This window comes from Lethenteron reissneri, chromosome 25, assembly GCF_015708825.2.
Source record: "Lethenteron reissneri isolate LAM-NWPU_2019-01 chromosome 25, ASM1570882v1, whole genome shotgun sequence".
Taxonomy (NCBI): domain Eukaryota; kingdom Metazoa; phylum Chordata; class Hyperoartia; order Petromyzontiformes; family Petromyzontidae; genus Lethenteron; species Lethenteron reissneri.
This window is the reverse complement of record NC_083803.1, coordinates 15,411,481-15,429,463: the sequence shown is the minus strand read 5'-3', so window position 1 is coordinate 15,429,463 and position 17,983 is coordinate 15,411,481. Positions and strand designations below refer to the sequence as shown.

General features: G+C 48.4%; 1 protein-coding gene across 1 annotated transcript in view; it reads left to right on the top strand.

The window, feature by feature from the left end:
* Nucleotides 1–15,610: 15,610 nt before the first annotated feature.
* SLC25A21 (solute carrier family 25 member 21) overlaps nt 15,611–17,983 on the top strand; it is a 136,661-nt gene continuing 134,288 nt past the window's right edge. Inside the window, exon 1 of the mRNA XM_061559473.1 lies at nt 15,611–15,934. Within this exon, the coding sequence (XP_061415457.1) occupies nt 15,865–15,934 (70 nt within the window). The 5' untranslated portion in view covers nt 15,611–15,864. The remainder of the gene's footprint in view (nt 15,935–17,983) is intronic.

The following is a 17,983-nucleotide window of genomic DNA, read 5'->3' as shown; positions in this document are numbered from 1 at the left end:
ATGATCACAACGTGTCATAACAGAAACTAGCTTGGATAAAAGTCCACTAAACGCGGCAACCGATGCAATTTGTTCTGCAATTTTCAGCAAAAGCCTTAATTACGATTATAATTTGAACTCAAGAAAACCCCGCTCTTGATATGCAAACCTCCATCATGCCTGTGCAGCTCATGCATCGAGCATCGCGCCGTGAACGAAAATAAATCAGCCACCCGCCGCTCCGTGCCATACACTCGGGCTCTGTCCATAATGAAGGATTTTTCCCTCTAATTCAACAGCAAGCCGTCTCGATCAATGCCTCTGCGCGATCTTATAAGAGGATTTCCACCCCCTCCCCTCCGTATATTGCTCCAGATCGTTTTCAATCGCCGCAGCTTGGAGCCAGAAAGCGAGCCACATTCATCCCCCCATCCCTCGTATTAACGGGATCATATTTCCATTGTGGGAGGCCGCACCTTGCCGCGCTTGTGCCGAGCGCGGTGCGCGCAGTGCGGGCAGGAAAGCAATGAAATAATTGGATACAACAACAGGCGGTTCCCCGGGTCCACCCAGAACCCATTGCCACCCTCCCCACTCCCCCGGGTCACGGTGTCCGTCCGATGCCCCCACACCACGCCACCTCTGCCCCCCCCCCCCCCACTCCGCTCCCCCCTTTCCCACTGCCCCCTTAGATTGATCTACTCCGAGCGGGAAGACAGAAGAGATGTCAACAAGGGATGGCGGCGATGCAGCGGAGATTTGAGAAATGTAGACGGAATTGCAGTGAGACGAATCGAAGAGAGATATAGGTTGAGACGGAGATGTGCAATGAGATGACGTGTAGACAAGAGACGGAGGGAGACGCGGTGAGATGAGAGAAGAGTGGGACGGACAGGATCGGGATGAGAGATAGGAATGGTCTTTTTGTGTCAATTACCTTCCTTGTATGTTGGGTGGGATTTGAATTCGAGATGACACGTGGTCAGCCCCCGTCCTCTTTGAATGCATCCAGGGCCACCGTGAGCCACTCGGGACCCTGCGCCGATGCTTCGTTTGCTCAAGCCTAGAAGCTACCACTGTTTACCGCACAACAGTGCAAGCGTTGACCTATCGATTTGTCTTCATCCCTCTTTTAAGGGGGGGGGGGGCGGGGAAGTTGCGTAGAATTGTGTAAACTTGTACATCGCACATCGTCGACGACGACCACCGCAACGTTCGAGGTTTATTATTATTTGTTAAAATAAAATTGCGTGAGGTTACTGGAGACGGCAGAATTCTGCTCCAATCAACCTTCATAATAAAGGTGTTTTGGGTTAGATCGCGTAAGTATAATGTGTCGTGACCCTCCACCACCAGACACAGCCAATTAGTAAGGGATTTGTCACGTGAACAAAACGCCAATTAGTTACTACTTTAGCCCACCGATGTGTTGTGGAGTAAATTCACAACGTTTACAATTTAAGTAGTACGACGTTTCGCTGGTAATTACATCCAGCATCATCGGGCGATTTGCCAGAATACAGTGGCATATACTTACGCGATCACATAAAAAATATACTTGTATGATGAATAATAATTGGTCGTGAAAGACTTCGTGTTAAACTCCAATCAACATATTGCCCAACCAGGTATGTGTATGTATGTTGAACATAACAACACAACAACCGCCATTCGCCACTAAGTGGCGGTGACGTCACCACGGCGCTTGTGCCAGGCTAGGTGCACGTTGAGGCCACGTGAAGTGTCGAACGCCCGCTGGCAAGGAGGTCACGGGGCAGACCCAGGTGCCATGGGTCGACTGATTGAGATGACTGGCCGATGCACCACCTGTGCCCCCTACTGTGCCAACATGCGGTTAGCACAGTGTGGTGGGGCAAAGTGTGGGCACTCTTACGTTTCCCAAGACTTTTGGTCAGCGTAGAAGAGGAGTAGGCCAAGTATCTCTTAGACCTCCCTCCACTGGAGCGGACAATTACAGGGCTGCACATTTAAATGCTTTAGTTTTTCTTCTTTAAACTAGGGCAGCATTTTTCCTGGGCAAAACCCAGATTCTCAAAAATCTACGATGCCGGCTGCATAAAGCTGACTGCATGCTGTAGTGCAGCACATAAATCAGTGTCCATTCCCTTATCTGAGCAAAACTAAATATTTCTTATCATATCGGCCAATCGCGTGTGTAAATAAATGCTGCCAAGGATAAAGATTTGCATTCACGGGGCGCTTAGACGCCTAAATGCCACAGTCTCACAGGGCAGGGAGCCTAACATGGAAACCAGCCACCAGAACACAAACATCACGGGGACAAAACGGGAAAAGATAGGTGTGGAACAAAGAGACACATACGAGGAATAATCGAAGGATAACGCTGTGTAGGGTTTATTTTTTTCAGATTTTTCAGCGCGTTGCTTGTTACGGCACGATGTCCGACGTTTCGCCCGGCGTACCGGGTGCTTCGTCGAGACATGTGAAGCATCTCCAGTAACAACGGACATCGTGTCGAACAAGCCGCACCGCGGTCCAACGCTGAACGCAAATCGGAAAGTGACAGACAGGATTGGCATCTATCATGGGACCTTTTTGCCAGTATCAAAGTATGAAAAATAAGAATAGGTTTTACCCTTTCTGCCAATAAAACACTTGTGTTCAGATGTTCAAACACCTTTTGCAAGGAACCAAGTCTGCATTACATTTCCAATGATCACTGTTACATCGCTTTTATAGCTTCATTTTGGTGATTTCGAAAACGTTTTGGTTTAGCCATATTTGTTTGTTGTAGTACAGAGTTACACTGATAACTTAAATCTAAATTGTCTTATGGTTGTTATTGTTTGATTTGCATCCCACTGGCATTTTTGCACACAGCATTGACATACGGTGCTTTTTCTGGAAGACTTTGCTGGATTTTTCTGTTTGCACGCAGTCACTTTAAGATGTTTCTTGCTCCTGTTTTTGTTTGTTGCGGTTGCACCCGATTCAAGAGCCGAATGGCTCACAGGGCTATACCAAATAAATGAAACTGAAACTGAATTACCACACACAGTACTCGTGGTGAACATGCAAACAAAACCTGCTCTGATAACAAATGTCAATGTCTTTGAAACTGATTGGCCCAGACCAGAGACAGCATTCTTGATGGCCTAGTTTCACCACCAGTGTCATACCAGAGAACGCCAAAGCGCCTATTCGAGCATGTGTGTAGCTCGGGGTGAGCTGCTACATCATGGGACATCGCAGACGCCGGGACACACGAAGGGCTCAACGGCCGTGGACGACGCAAGTGTCCTGGGCACCTTCCGCATTGATTTGGTTCGATAAAAGATACGGATCATTGTGAGCCATTGTCAATGAATATGCTAGATGGGCGTCTTGGAAATATGGAAGTGAAGTTGGTTGTCTTTAATTCGAGTACTGTGGATTACTGTTAATCGCGCTGAAATGTCCAATAAAAAAAAACCCAATATATTTTCAGACCGAGTGTGCGTCGGTGTGTGTGTCTCTGCCCATTGGGACGTGCCGCGCCGTGTGGTTTTAACTTTCGCTGTGCTTCGCCTTCCTTCCCGATGCGTGTACTCACCGCAACACAACAATCATCACCGCAACACAACAATCCTCACCGCCACAACAATCGTCACCGCGCCGTCCACTGACCTCGCGCAAGTCGGAACAAGCAACACCTTTCACGACTTGGCTCGTCAGAAGGGTAGACGCATTCTGGGAAGGCTCGGCAAAGCAGGCAACTCTCCCCGGCGCCCGGGTGTAACTCATGAGAAGAATCTCGGGAGAATAACAGAGTGCTGGCTAAAGTCTGTCTGAGCAGTCTGGTCAATAGGAAGGAGCAGCCAGGAGACAATGGTTCATGTTAAAGGGGATTATACATCGGTGCACGGAGAGCATTCTCAATCAGGGATGAATGATTAATTTGAGAACAATGCACCGGAAGCTGTGGATGGGAGATGGTTAGTTTTAGTTTTTTTGTGGGGAGGGAGGCTGCCATGGCGAGATCTGTGGGAGCAAGGCAGAGGGCGTTGGACGAGACGCACCTCCAATGACCACTGTTTGCTACGTACGGTAAAAAAGAAGTTCAGCATGCATACACACACACACATAGTTGGCGCGCGAACAGCACTTCGCGCAAGAGTCCGTTGAGGCTATACGGGGGATCTTTGTATTACCTTTGTTGTGAAGGCATGCTGCAGGGTGCAGCGATACCGCTGGACAGATTAGACTAATCCAAGCCAGATCCATGAGGGGGCGTTGGTGCAATGAGACCCCCACAACGCGTGTTTTATTAGTATTTACCAGAGAAAACCCATTTGATTCGATTTATTTATTATTTACGCCGAGGCCCGCCGAGCTTACGAAGAAGCACAAATGGCATCGGCACAAAGCATGGCAGCGGCCGATGAGGATACTCGCTGCCTGCATGGAAAACGAAAAAGATCCACACTCCGTTGTGTGTGTCAATGTGGTCGGTAGTGCAGCGGTGAGCGCTGCGCTATGGACCTGGCGACCCGGGTTCGATTCCCGCTCACGGCCAACACCCAGTGACGATTATCTGAACCTGGCCTCCCCTAGGTCGACTCAGCCTCAAATTAGTACCTGGTGCGATGCGTAAGCGTCGTCACTAGGGAGACAAAGGCGGCCGGGCGTGGGGTTGACCACCCACACCCCGTCGTGTGCCGTGTCGGCCTTTATAGGTGCTCGCTAACAGCGCTTGCCCCTACAGTGTATTAAGGCTACACGGGAGATCTTTGTCTTTGTGGCCACTCAGAACAGAGGCCGTGGGGACAGGTACGACACGGCGATGGAGGAGGCATCCGTGACGGCCGCGTCGATTGTGTAGAGGAAGGGTGCAGGGCTCGGAATGTTGGGGATCGTTGCCCTCAAAGTTCCCAGATCCGCCTCTGGACAGGCCTGAGAATGTCGAATATGAGAGACACGTGGACGGGGTTAGTGGGACACACGTGGACGGGGTTAGTGACACACGCGTGGACGGGGTTAGTGACACACGCGTGGACGGGGGTTAGTGACACACACGTGAATGGTAACGGATATTATTAATAATGGTGTGAAACGTCTAGCATCATGCCACCGGGATGGTGGGTCGCACAAATGTCGTGAAACTCCATTCACGGGTGCGTCGAGGTTGCTATACCGTGGACAGAAAACAAATCGCCATCTGTTTCCATCTGTACGAGGAGTTACACATTGTGGCAAGACACATCCTGAAAAAGATTCATACGACTCGGCGTGGCTTTCCGTGGACAAATAGGTAAGTTATTATTCACGTCTTAAATATCACGTTATTATTCACGTCTTAAATATCACGTTATTATTCACGTCTTAAATATCACGTTATTATTCACGTCTTAAATAACACGCGGTGGGAGCCGACCACAACATCGCAGCAGCAGCAGCAGCAGCAGCAAAGACAAAGATCCCCGTAGAGCCTCAACACGCTGTTTGGGCAAGTGCCGTTAGCAATCACCCGTGAAGGCCGCCACGGTACACGAGGGGGTGGCTGACCAACACCACGCCCGACCGCCTTCATTTCCCCCAGTGGCGATGTTTTTACACGCCGCACCAGGTACGCGTTTCAGGCTGAGTCGACCTAGAGGCAAAGCCCAGAACCGGTCCGGATAATTGTCAGTGGTGTTGGCCGTGAGCGGGAATCGAACTCGGGTGGCCGGGTTGGCGGCGTAGCGCACTCACCGCTACACTAGCCGTGGACACATTCATCTGTAGGTGGATTGAAAGAAAAAACGGGTGGAATTGTATTCTTTGTTGTCAACGTGCAGGAGCAGGAGGAGGGGGGGGGGGAGCTGTAAGCGAAGAATTCTCACGCGACAATAATAATAATGATGAAGGCCGCTCTGCAGGCCTGAACCCCCCAACGCTTCTCCCGACTCCCGTCAAACCGACTGGGGGCTGCGAAGGACAGCAGGCGAATCAAAACAGGGCATTGTGAGCCGCTTGCTGATGGCAGTGCTTGTCGAGCAGCTGCGTCGTGCGGTGACATGCAGCCCACAAGATTGGCCTCTCGCCATCCCATTGTGACGGTGTCATGCCAGACCGCTGGTAAAGAACACAACAAAATAAAATGCACCCATTGGCTACCGGCCTATTAATCACGAAACACACCTGCAGCAGTGGTACGTAAGTTTAAATGGAAAATACAGACACATCGTTTTTTTGTATGTGTGTATGTGTGTTGAACTTATTTTGCAGCGTATGTCGCCAACCGCACTAATCGGAGGTGCGGGGGGAAGCACAACAAACTAATTATAAAAACGGAGTTTCAAAGAAATGAGTTTTTAATCTAGATTTAAAAGTGGATAGCTCCAGCGGTTTCCTAATATCGTCAGGAGGAGCGTTCCAAATATGTACAGAGCTTTGGCGTGGGGGGGGGGGGAAAGATTTGGAATAAAATTGATTTAAACATGTTCTAATTTCAGTTTAAGTGTACTGTGTGATTTGTACAGGTGCTGGATCAATGATCACATCACAGGACTGAGATGGCGATGACTTGGGAAGTCCTCCATTCAGCAATGGGCTGATCATGGCTGACATGGTGGTGATGATAACTGGAATGCTTCTTCTTGATTTTTTCGGTACAGTCACGTAGAAGGGAAATAATAAAATAATAAAAATAAAACATAAAAAAATAATTCTCACGACGTTTCGGCCACAACGCAAGCAGCCGTCCTCAGGTGAAGAACAGGTCTGTCGGAAAGACACCTGAGGACGGCTGCTTGCGTTGTGGCCGAAACGTCGTGAGAATTATTTTATTATGTTTTATTTTTCTTATTTTAATATTTCCCTTCTACGTGACTTTACCGAAAGAACCAAGAAGATGAATCCCTGCAGTCACTGAAAGCTTTGAATCGAAATTTAACTGGAATGCTCTTGGATTGAACTTGAACTCAGTTCTGAAAAGAGCTCCCAGCAAATGGAGCAAAACGTCGGACATCCGAGCAACGCTGGGTACATCGGAGTGTTGCGCATCACCCATTGTTTGTTAATTGATGAATGCCATGCTGGGCGTGAAGGACAAGTTGTTGATTTAGTGAACTTACGCAACGAATAGCAGGTCAATTAGACGTGAAGCATGTGTCTCTGCCATCAAATAGACATGAACATATCAGCCGATAGCCGCCTATTCATAAATGTTTTGGTACGATTTTCTTTATCTTTAGGAAACAATTATTTTCCTTCCCTTTGTCCTCGAGATGAAAATATTGACGTTTCAGCTGAATGACTTTTGACCGGCACCGGAGGCAAAAAAAGAAATCATACTTTCGAAAGATCAGTCACCTGAAACATCTAGATCTTAACTTCCTTTAGCGCCGCCTCAAATGAACACATTATTTTTTTGTTATCATAAATATGTTATTCATTACATTTTATGCATGTGCTACCAATCTGCATTTCTTTGGAGTATTATGTTCCATAAGCAGGTGACAGTCCACACCGTTGTATCCAGGAAAGGGGAGTTCTCAATTATCGGACAGAGTAAAATCCCCCCCCCACACCCCCCCTCCCAAAACATCGAAAAACTTGGCTTAAATATAAAATTTCAGATCCAACCGAAATATGACGGAAGCGATGCCACGTTTATCATGTGACATCCACACTTTTCCAAGCTAAAAAAAAGTCATATCACGTGACATCAGGAGATTAGAGTATTTGACTACTATACTCTTTGGTTCTTTCGGTAAAGTCACGTAGGTATAAAATAAAATAAATTAAATCTACTTTTTACTACTGCTGTACATTTCCGCGTGATAAGCCGCTTCGTTAAGCTATCATTTGTGGCCAGGTCGCTTCTGAAAAATATAACTCAGTGGGCCTTACATGGATAAAAAAATAGTTCACACTTAGCGTGAATACCCGAAATATCATTACAAACTGTAATTGACCTGAAAATACCTGCACAGAGAGGTGTACGTGCCTTACATAATCCGACAAATCCCTTAAAAGGTACTGGATGTGCCTCGGTGAGAGGGACATTAGTAGGTATAACAGGATCTGGCACCCTATTCAGGTAATTTATTTACCTTTTAAAATTTTAATGATAAATCCATGTTTTATGTGGAGATGTGGCTCGTGTTTAAATCTGCATGTTGCAGCCTCCAGTCGGACATGCGTTGAATCGCACCTGGTGCGATGTGTAGAAAAATACTTAGCCACTGGGGAGACAAAGGCGGCCAGGCGTGGTGCTGGCCACCAACCCCCCTCGTTTGCCGTGCCGGCCTTCGTAGGTGCTCGCTAACAGCACTTGGCCTAACAGTCTGTTACAGGCTATAAAAGGTTGGGGGAGGAGGGGACACTCTTTGGCTGCCTGACCACGTGTTCAGGTGCGTGGGAACCTCAGCTATCTTTTACCACTCGGATGGGAAAGTTCGGAGCGTGAAGTCGGGTCAGAGTACGCCAATAAAGTTGGTGTGTGGGGTTTTACGTGCGGGCCCTGTATCAGTTGGGCTTCATACAAATAACGTGCGCGTGTTTATCGTACGGCCCTTTTGTGTCAACACAATAAGGGCAATTGAAAGGTTTCCATATGGAGTCGTATACCCGTATAATTCATTAACAAGTCAAATACAACAACCGCCAACTCGTCACTAAGTGACGGTGCCAGGCTGGGTGTACTTCGAGAGTCCAAGGCTTGGGGACAAAGGCATGTGTTGTGGGTTACCTGGCTGGGATTTGTCCACTGCCTGGCTTGACATATGGTTCAGAAACGCGGTCATTAACGCAATTATATTATCTATGTATATGTGTGTGTATATATAACCCGGTAAAGGCAGGTTACGTATGAACGTGGGACAGTAATGGATTCTGAATATTTGCTACATATTCAATTGACATTAACCAGAGGACATAGTGACACGCAGGGGGCTGTCGCGACCAATATCATCCATAATTCAGGTTTATTTTTTGGGTTAGATCGCATAAATATATCAATGTGTTGTGACAACTCTTACTAATTGGCTGTGTCGGGTGGTGGCGGGTTTAACGAGACTATTTATATATTTACGCGATCTGACCCACCCCAAAAAAAACCCTGTATTATGGCAGAGAACATATATTCAACGTTTGTATCGATCATTTCGGGCCCGATTGAGAACCTTAAACGTTGGTGACCGCGCCTCTGACGTGGGTCAGCATAGAAGTAGCAGCACAAACGCGGCCTATCAGCTGCGACGCCCCCTTCACTTTTCTTGTTGCTCGTCGGCAGGACACGGGGTGTGGCAGAAGCGCCCGCGAGCTACCCCCAAGTCACCTGCCTCGCTCACCTGCGCCGCGCAGGCCATCGCTTGAGCCACGCTCTGGTTACTGTAAACACTGCAGGGGCATGCCGCGCGCATCTAATAGGCAGCAGCAGCTGTTGCTATAGCGTGGTCAGAAACAATGAGAAGTTTTTTTTTTGGGGGGGGGGGAGAGGGGGTGATTGTGAGCGCATCATTATCAGTGGCAGGCGACGTCAGGCTTCCGAGTCTGCGACATGAAGCCCCATTGGGATGTTCACCTGTTGATCACCTGCTTCACCTGCTTCCATTCTCAACAGCGGCTCGGCTTGATTGATTGGAGAATTTTATTGGATGTGTGGCTGCACCGTGCCACAAAAGACAAAGATTAACTGTATAACCTCCCACAGGCCGTGGGGGCAAGTGCTGTCCGCGAGCGCCTGTGAACGAGGGGGCGGTGGCGGGGGTAGTTCTGCGCATGATCGCCTTTGTTTAAACACTATAGGTACTCTTTTGAAGGCCGAGTCGACCTAGAGTAAACCCAGAAGTTCAGATATTCGCCACTGGCGTTAGCCGCGCGCGAACTGATTCAGTTCCGCGATTCAACTTAATTCGCTATTATATACACATCTGTCGTTATCATCTCATTTGTAGTGTCTCGTTTAGCCAACTGGCTCGCCTGTGCATTAGCGTTCCATTTCTCAATCTATGGGTCCTCTGCCAAGTTTGGGTCACGCTTCGTGCCACCAATGATGGCATTGATGGTGATGTTCGTGGTGGTGCTGGTGGTGGTAGTCGTGATGATGACGGATGCTGTTTATTATTTTTTTGTGTCACACGCACTGTGGAGGCAGCGCGAGTTGGTGTATCGGAATAATTTCCATACCTGTCAACCCCTTAGCAGTGCCCTACCTTATTACAGACCAATTCAGACCTTATTGAGAAACACAAACAAATAGACAAAAAATATGTTGCCCGCATTGAAACTGCTGTGCGCCGCATGGATCTGAAAACTCAATTTCCCTGCACAAGAATACGGGGGTGAACACGGCATGAATATTATATTCTTGGTTCTTTCGGTAAAGTCACGTAGAAGGGAAATTAATAAAATATTAAAAATATAAAACAATACAATTCTCACGACGTTTCGATTGCAACACAAGCAATCATCATCAGGTGTGAAAACCACAGCAAGAAATTTTAAGAAAAAAAGGTATGAATGTCGTTGAACTTCCTTGCCGTGTATGCAGAGGCGGCGTCATACCCTGAGCTCGCCAGGAGAGGGCGGTACATCAAAAGTGTATCCCACCTTAAATTTCGATGTAAAGCTTTCGTGACTGCAGGCATTCATCTTATTGGTTCTTTCGGTAAAGTCACGTAGAATGGAAATAATAAAATAATAAAAAATAAAACATAATAATATAATATAATAATATTGTAAAAAAATATAATTATGTTATCATGTTTTATTTTTATTATTTTATTATTTCCATTCTACGTGACTTTACCGAAAGAATCAAGAAGATGTATCCCACCTTATTCTTTGGGTGTTTCGGTAAAGTCACTTCGATAGGTTCAAAGAAAAGTTTTTTTTTTATATTTCCTTTGAACCTACCTACGGAATTTACCGAAAGACGCAAAGACTATGAATTGCTGCAGTGACGAAAGCTTTAGGTAAAGATGTATTCCACCTGTTCCGTGCGGATGGGATCGAGCGTTTCCCCTCTCACACGCGTGGCCTGGCGAGTTCCGGCTTTGCTCCCACGTGTAAACTCATTCATTGGCCGATACCACTTTCACAGAGCGATATAGGACGGCAGAAGGTTGGGCAGTCGCTGGCTCTGGCTCACCAGGAGGCTGCCTTGGGGCCGCCCATAAATGACGTCACGCGATTTTGGATAATTTTTGACCCCCCCCCCCCCTCGTCACACGGCGTCACGAAAAGTCAGACCCCCCCCCCTCAAATATGACGTCACAAAGCTCTGTCCCCCCACCCCCAAAACAATATTTCCATTTTGAAAATAAAACATGCTTCAAATCGCTTTAAACTATTGTCATTGTAGTGCGTATTTAATGTGGCGCTGCACTCTGATGTTGTAGGAGCAAACATTTATTCAAAAGTCTATTTAATTAAGTAGAACTTGTCTATATTTATTAAAATTTGCGCATTTCGATGTGACGTCACATTTCTCCCCCCCTCCTCGTCACACATCGTCACAAATGTCTGACGCCCCCCCCCCCCAGGTGCGTGACGTCATTTATGAACGACCCCCTTCCAACATCTGTGGTTCCTCGTGCCAAGCCTAGGGCTCGATATTGATGTACGCACCAACAAAAATCGGTATCGTTGGAGGGAATAGAATTAAAACAAATACGAGACAAGACGCCGTCGTGGAGGGGCAGCTCTGGGAAGGAGTGGTGTCTGCCGATGTAATGTCCCGTAGCAGTTCACGTTGATTTTGTTTGACCACGTGAGAACGACAGAAGATGGTAGCAAGACTTTCAAATAATTCGCTGATGCCGTTGGTTGTGGTGCGCGATGCAACACAACACCCATTCGTCAATGAACACGATAACGACACTATATGCGACGGTGCTAGCCAATGCCCCCTTCTGCACAGCGCCTAGTGAACGGGCCATTGGACGTTTGTGCACGTCTTTGAAGGCAGTGCCGTTGACTCCTTCATGCGTCGAGTTTTCGATCTGGCGGACGGCCCGAAACACTCCCCCCGCACCCAAACCTCCTCCTCCCGGCGGGGTTGAGAGCGATTGCTTCGGCGTGTATCTGCCGCCACCTCGCGGACACAATCTATATGGACACACGAACAGAGTTCTTGCACGGCTCAAGGGCCTTTGCCGCGACTTTAACACGCATATCGCGACGTAACGACCGCGACAATCGTGCTGTTACGATAACAAACAAAAAATGTGAAACAAAGTGGACAGGTAAGGGAAGCTGATATCGCAACAATCGTCAGACCGCGAGATCTAATATCGTACCGTGGTTAAAATTATGGCAGAAACCTCGACTGCACAGTCAAGCATGGAACGCTGTCTTATTTTTGGTGAAATGTGGTGAATATTAAAATGTTTGGTCCTTGAAGATGCCGATTGTCACACGTGCAGAATACGTTTCAGAGCGGTGACGTCATCTGGTCACGCAGGGCATGCTGGGATTCTTGTGATGCAATAATGTTTTTTATGCATTTGAAGACATCCACCCTTGTTGCGGCATCCCGTTTGTTATCAAAATCTGAATATTTATTTATACTGGAGGTATCCGATGAGCTATAAGGTTCGTTCTCACAGATGTCCAGTATTTCACAGATGTCCAGATATCATCACAGTATGAATGCCTCCTATTTTGTCTTTCAGTGGCAGAAAAAAAAGTGATCAAATCCACTTGGCTTTTTGATTTGTGGCACCCAATATTACCTTACGTATTCATTTGCTAGCACACACACAAACACATTCACACGAATCACATTCAACATTAAAACCTCTTCAAGCCAGCCAGAGGTCTCCTCCGCGTGATGTGCGTGCCCGCCGTCACGGATTTGGACTGAACTTCAATCGCAACGGTGCCAGTCGCGAGCGGTGCAATGCGGACGGTGGTCAAACGTCTTGCAGCCGGTCTCGGGCTGTAGCGAGACGAAGCTACGTGGCAAAGGCGCAGCTCTGCAAGCGCTCGCTAACGCCACTGCTGTCGCCTCCTGGAGGGAGCTCTAGAATGCCACGAGATAATTGTGCACGCGTGTTGAACTTCTTTCGTACCGTACGTAGCCGACCGTGCTAATTAGAGGTGCGTGGTGCGAAGGACGACACACTCGACGCAAAACAAAAACAGTTCCAAAGAGATGAGTTTTCAATGCGCATTTAAAAGTGTTCTGTACGAGTCGTTGAAGTGTTCGTTCCCCGTTGTGGTGCTCGCATCGACCACGCGCGTTGAGAATAGAATGGCGCGCAAGTGTAGATCTACGGCCCCTTGTTTACTCCACTGCTGGACGAGGGCATCCGCGCCACGGCGGTTCCTGGGGGGTTGTTTGACCGCGCATTTATCTCTTCAAGGCGCACGCAGCGTCACGCGAACTCCGGTGATCCTCGCAGGAGCGGATTTTGGCTCAACGTCGAACGAAGACGGGGGTCACCGCATCTCGTGGCGCTTTCAGATGCGCTTCTGCGGCCGTGTGTCACGCTCGATGTGAGGAAGCCACTGGTGCCATGCACTTTATTTTGGTGATTTCGAAAAGTGTATTGGTTTAGCCATGTTTGTTTGTTGTAATACAGAGTTAGACTGATGGCCTTAATCTAAGTTGTCTTATGGTTGTTGTTGTTGTTTGACTTGCATCCCACTGGGATTTTTGCACACAGCGTTGGTGTACGGTGTTTTTTTCTGCAATATTTTGCTGTCTTTTCTTGGATTTTCTGTTTGCACTTAGTCACATATTCACTTTAAGATGTTTTTTGTTCATGTTTTTGTTTTTTGTTTGTTGTGGTTGCACCCGATTCAAGAGCCGAATGGCTCACAGGGCTATACCTTATAAATGAACTTGAACTTGAACTTTAAAATCATCATCCAGATTGAAAACTAATTTCTTTAGAACTGATTTTGTCGCTGTGCGCTTTTAAATGGTAGATTGAAAACTCATTTCTTTAGAACTGCTTTTTTGTGTTTAGTTTGTTGTTCTTCCCCCGCACATCCGATTGGCACGGTTAGCTATGTACGGTGCGAAAGAAGTTCAACACACGTGGAAGCGCATTTCGCTGGTCAATGCAAGTTGTCGCGCGTGTACGGGTCCAGGCACAGTTCAGATATAACTCGTCAACGAGATTTTTGAGAATAGGTTTTCCCATTTTTTCTGGCAACAAAACAGCTGTGTTAAGATGTTAAAACACCAAACTGAAACCTTTTACAAGGAATCATGTCTGCATTAACTACAATACTTGTGGTCAGAATGCAAACAAAAAACATACTCTGATAATATATGCATTGTCTTTTAAACTGATTGGTCCACACCATAGACAGCTTTCTTTAGAGCCTCGTCTCAAACAGTGTTAGACCAGAGGACGCCAAAAGGCGTACAGCTCAAAGACAATGCACTATCAGAGTAATGAGGGCTCGGGGTGAGCAGCTACATCATGGGACCTTCTTTGCAGTACCAAAATATGATAATAGGTTTTTTCCCTTTGTGGTTAATGCAGACATGATTCCTTGTAAAAGGTTTAAATTTGGTGTTTTAACATCTTAACACCTGTTTTGTTGCCAGAAAAAAGGGGAAAACCTCTTCTCATATTTTGGTACCTGCAAAGGCGGTCCCATGATTAATGAGATTTTTTTTTACCGCTCCGCAAAGTGATTAGTAATTATAATCTGCTTTTATCTTTGAGGAATCCCATTGGCTGCGATGCTATTTTTGCTTCACAGACGTCAATAAAGTTACGAAGAATAATTCTGGTCACACACTGGAGGCCGTGGGTTCGGTCCCGACCCTGACGATGCCTGCTTGTGTATATTTGGAGTTTGCGGTGTCTCTCTCCCCGTGGTGCTGTCGATTTTTCTCCGGATTCTCCGTTTTTCCCCCCCACAGTTAGAACCGACATGCGTTCAGAGAATTTGGCTGCTATACATTTCCACACGTTAAGCCACTTCGTTGAGCTATCATTTGTGGCCAGGTCGCTTCTGAAGAGAGCTAAATAGCTCAGTGTGCCTTAGATGGTAAAATACTAATTTAAAAAAATAGGTTACGTGTGGTGGGGAAAAGCGTGGGAACGCCTACGTCTCCCAAGACTTCAGATTTAGAGCTTTTCAGCTCTGTGGGCCGTACCTGGTAAAAAAAAAATAAACGTTTTATATATATAGTTTATATAGGTTATAAAGACGCACCTGCAACTTACGCTTTCAAATAAAGTAAGGGGTATGAGCGCGGGGATGTGGGGGGTAGTGCGTCTTATAATCCAGAGAAAACGATACATCATCGAGACCAGGCAAAGTCCGGTGCCGTCAACGATTTCTCCCGCGGGGCACAAACCGGCCAGGCGACCAAAGGCATGCACACCCTGCCCCCGCGCGACCAAGCCTGCTCACATCACCCCACCGACAACGTCATCATCACACCAGAACCAAATCCACAGTCAGAGTCGTTCCTATGGTACGGCGAATCGGGTCGACCGCACCGGGCCCCGCGCTTCGGGGGGCGGCGGGGGGGGGTTCCTGCGCTTCTACGTCACAGTGTCAGAGTCGTAAACTTCCGTTTGAGTTTGACGGCGTGGGCGGGGATTGACGCGGCGTGATCGCTGCACGGGGCCACGCGCACACCCCACACCCATCATCGTACGAACTGCCCCGCCTACACAGCCTCACAGCGCTGCGTCATAAACGACGGCTACCAACCCCAGGCAAGCGTCGCCGCCGTCATCACCGCCAGCGGATCTTAAAGCGGCAGCAGCAGCAGCAGCCGGAGCCGCTGGCCCCTTGAAGCCTTGAAGACGCCGACAGCGGAGACGGGGAGAGGGGCAAGCGAGAGAGAGAGAGCGACACACGGGGAGAGACGTAACGCAGGGAGAGAGAGAGAGATACGCACGGCCTGCTGTTGGGAGCACGAAGGGACATCACCACCACCACCACCATCCCCCCGAGATGATTGCTGTGCAAGAGCGGGGCAGACTGCGCGAGGCGTTCCACCAGGTGCTGGCCGGAGGATCAGCCGGTGAGTTTTTGGGGACGCCTCGCTGCAGAAGCAGCCCCGTTGAACACACACACGCGCGCACGCACGTACGCGCACGCACACGCACGCACGCACACGCACGCACGCGCGTTGTTGTGACATAGGCACTACAGACGGCAACAATTCATTACATAATCGTGTCTCTTCATTCGTACCTCTGCTCGTGCGTGTGCATTCATTCATTCATTCGTCCGTCCGTCCACCTATTCAGTCGTACGCTTTCATCCATTCATATTTCATTCAATCCAAAAAACCGCGTCAGTTTGTTGATCCACTCGGTTATCCACGAGATCATCTCGTCCATCCCGAGACACAACTGCAGTGTGCGTACTGTTCCATCCATGTCTTCATACAACAACCCACCCACCTCTCAATCAATCTGTCCGTCTAGAAACTCGCCGTTTCCACCCCGGTCGCACACGGGTGCATCGCGATGTCCGGCACGCGAATGACCCTTTGGGCGTTTGCGTGCGAGTATAACTTCTCTGACGCTGCCGATAATGTGTTTTGACGGTAGTAATGTAATGAATGGTTCACGGCAGACGTGGGTTTGTTTGTTATTGGGTGTGTTTAACGCGTGTTTTTTTTCCACGTGGTTTAGTGGTAATTAATTGAAGGTGGAGGGGTTACCAGCCCCTCGCACCCGTCCAGAGCCCCCATTTAGCCGCTGTGATGGTCACAAACGCCCTGAGCGACGCTCACAACAACGAGCGGAGCACCGGGTGGCTAAAGCACAGCAAGTCGGCACAGTAGGGGGCACAGGTGGTGCATCAGCCAGTCATCTCGGTCATCTCAGTCAGTCGACCCGTGGCACCTGGGTCTGCCCCGTGACCTGCCAGCGGGCGTTCGACACTTCACGTGGCCTCAAGGTGCACATGGCCTGGCACAAGCGTCGTGGTGACGTCACCGCCACTTAGTGGCGAATGGCGGTTGTTGTTGTTGTTGTGTTTAACGCCGTTGCTGTAAAGAAGCACGGTTATGAATGCATTGCACAGCCGAGATGTCTGTGACTCGTTGAGCAACTCTGCGTTTGCGCTGACGGCGATCTCACCGCGGCATCGGTCAAATCAGCGGCGCGCGATGTTGTTCACGCCAACGATGCCTCGAACCCACGGTGGAACCATCGATTCTCTCCCACTTGCCCAAGCAATCAATCGACGGTTTCACTTCGTACGTGGTGTACACCGAGCGACGATTCCAGCGACACCCTGCAGCCGCTCGAGACCGGTAAATTCACCGCTGTAAATAGTTTTTGTTATTTTTTTTTCTTCGCGACAACTCAATCGCCGGTAGCAGACGAGGAGAGTGATTTTACCGAACCGATCCCGGACCAACCCTTCACCGAACCGCACTGATCAGCGTGGTGACGCAAGGTCGTGCAAACGCGTGTTCGCTAAGCACGTGTCCATCGACGCCGTGGACACCCCTCGCTCGCGAGATGTTGTTGCAAACTCTTAAAGGATTCATTCTAAAGGTTGCGTCTGGATAGAGAAAACCCAAATGACCGACACGGCGTGCGGATGACCTTCATCCAGCAGTGGATTGAAACCGGGCCGTACATTACTATTGCTGCTGCTTCTGCATCTAACACGTGAGCGTCACGCGCAGAGCAGTGTCCGCCTGAGTGCAGCACGCCGATGCGCACATTGAGTGGGGTTTTGTTTTGTTTTATTATCTAAAATTGCACATGTCACGGAGTACAGTACAGCCAAAGACATAATTAAAATCTGGCTGGCACATCAACTGCCGGCGGGCATCTATTAATTGCCTAAAATGCGTGTTGCGTGTTGCGCCGTACGAGTTGGAACTCGTGCAGACCGAATGATGACGAGTTGGCTTATTGGCAGAGGTGGGACAAAGTCATTGTTATGCAAGTCCAAGTCGAGTCTGAAGTCATCAAATTCATGACTCGAGTCTGACTCGAGTCCAAGTCACATGACTCGAGTCCACACCTCAGAGGTGGGACAAAGTCATTGTTATGCAAGTCCAAGTCGAGTCTGAAGTCATCAAATTCATGACTCGAGTCTGACT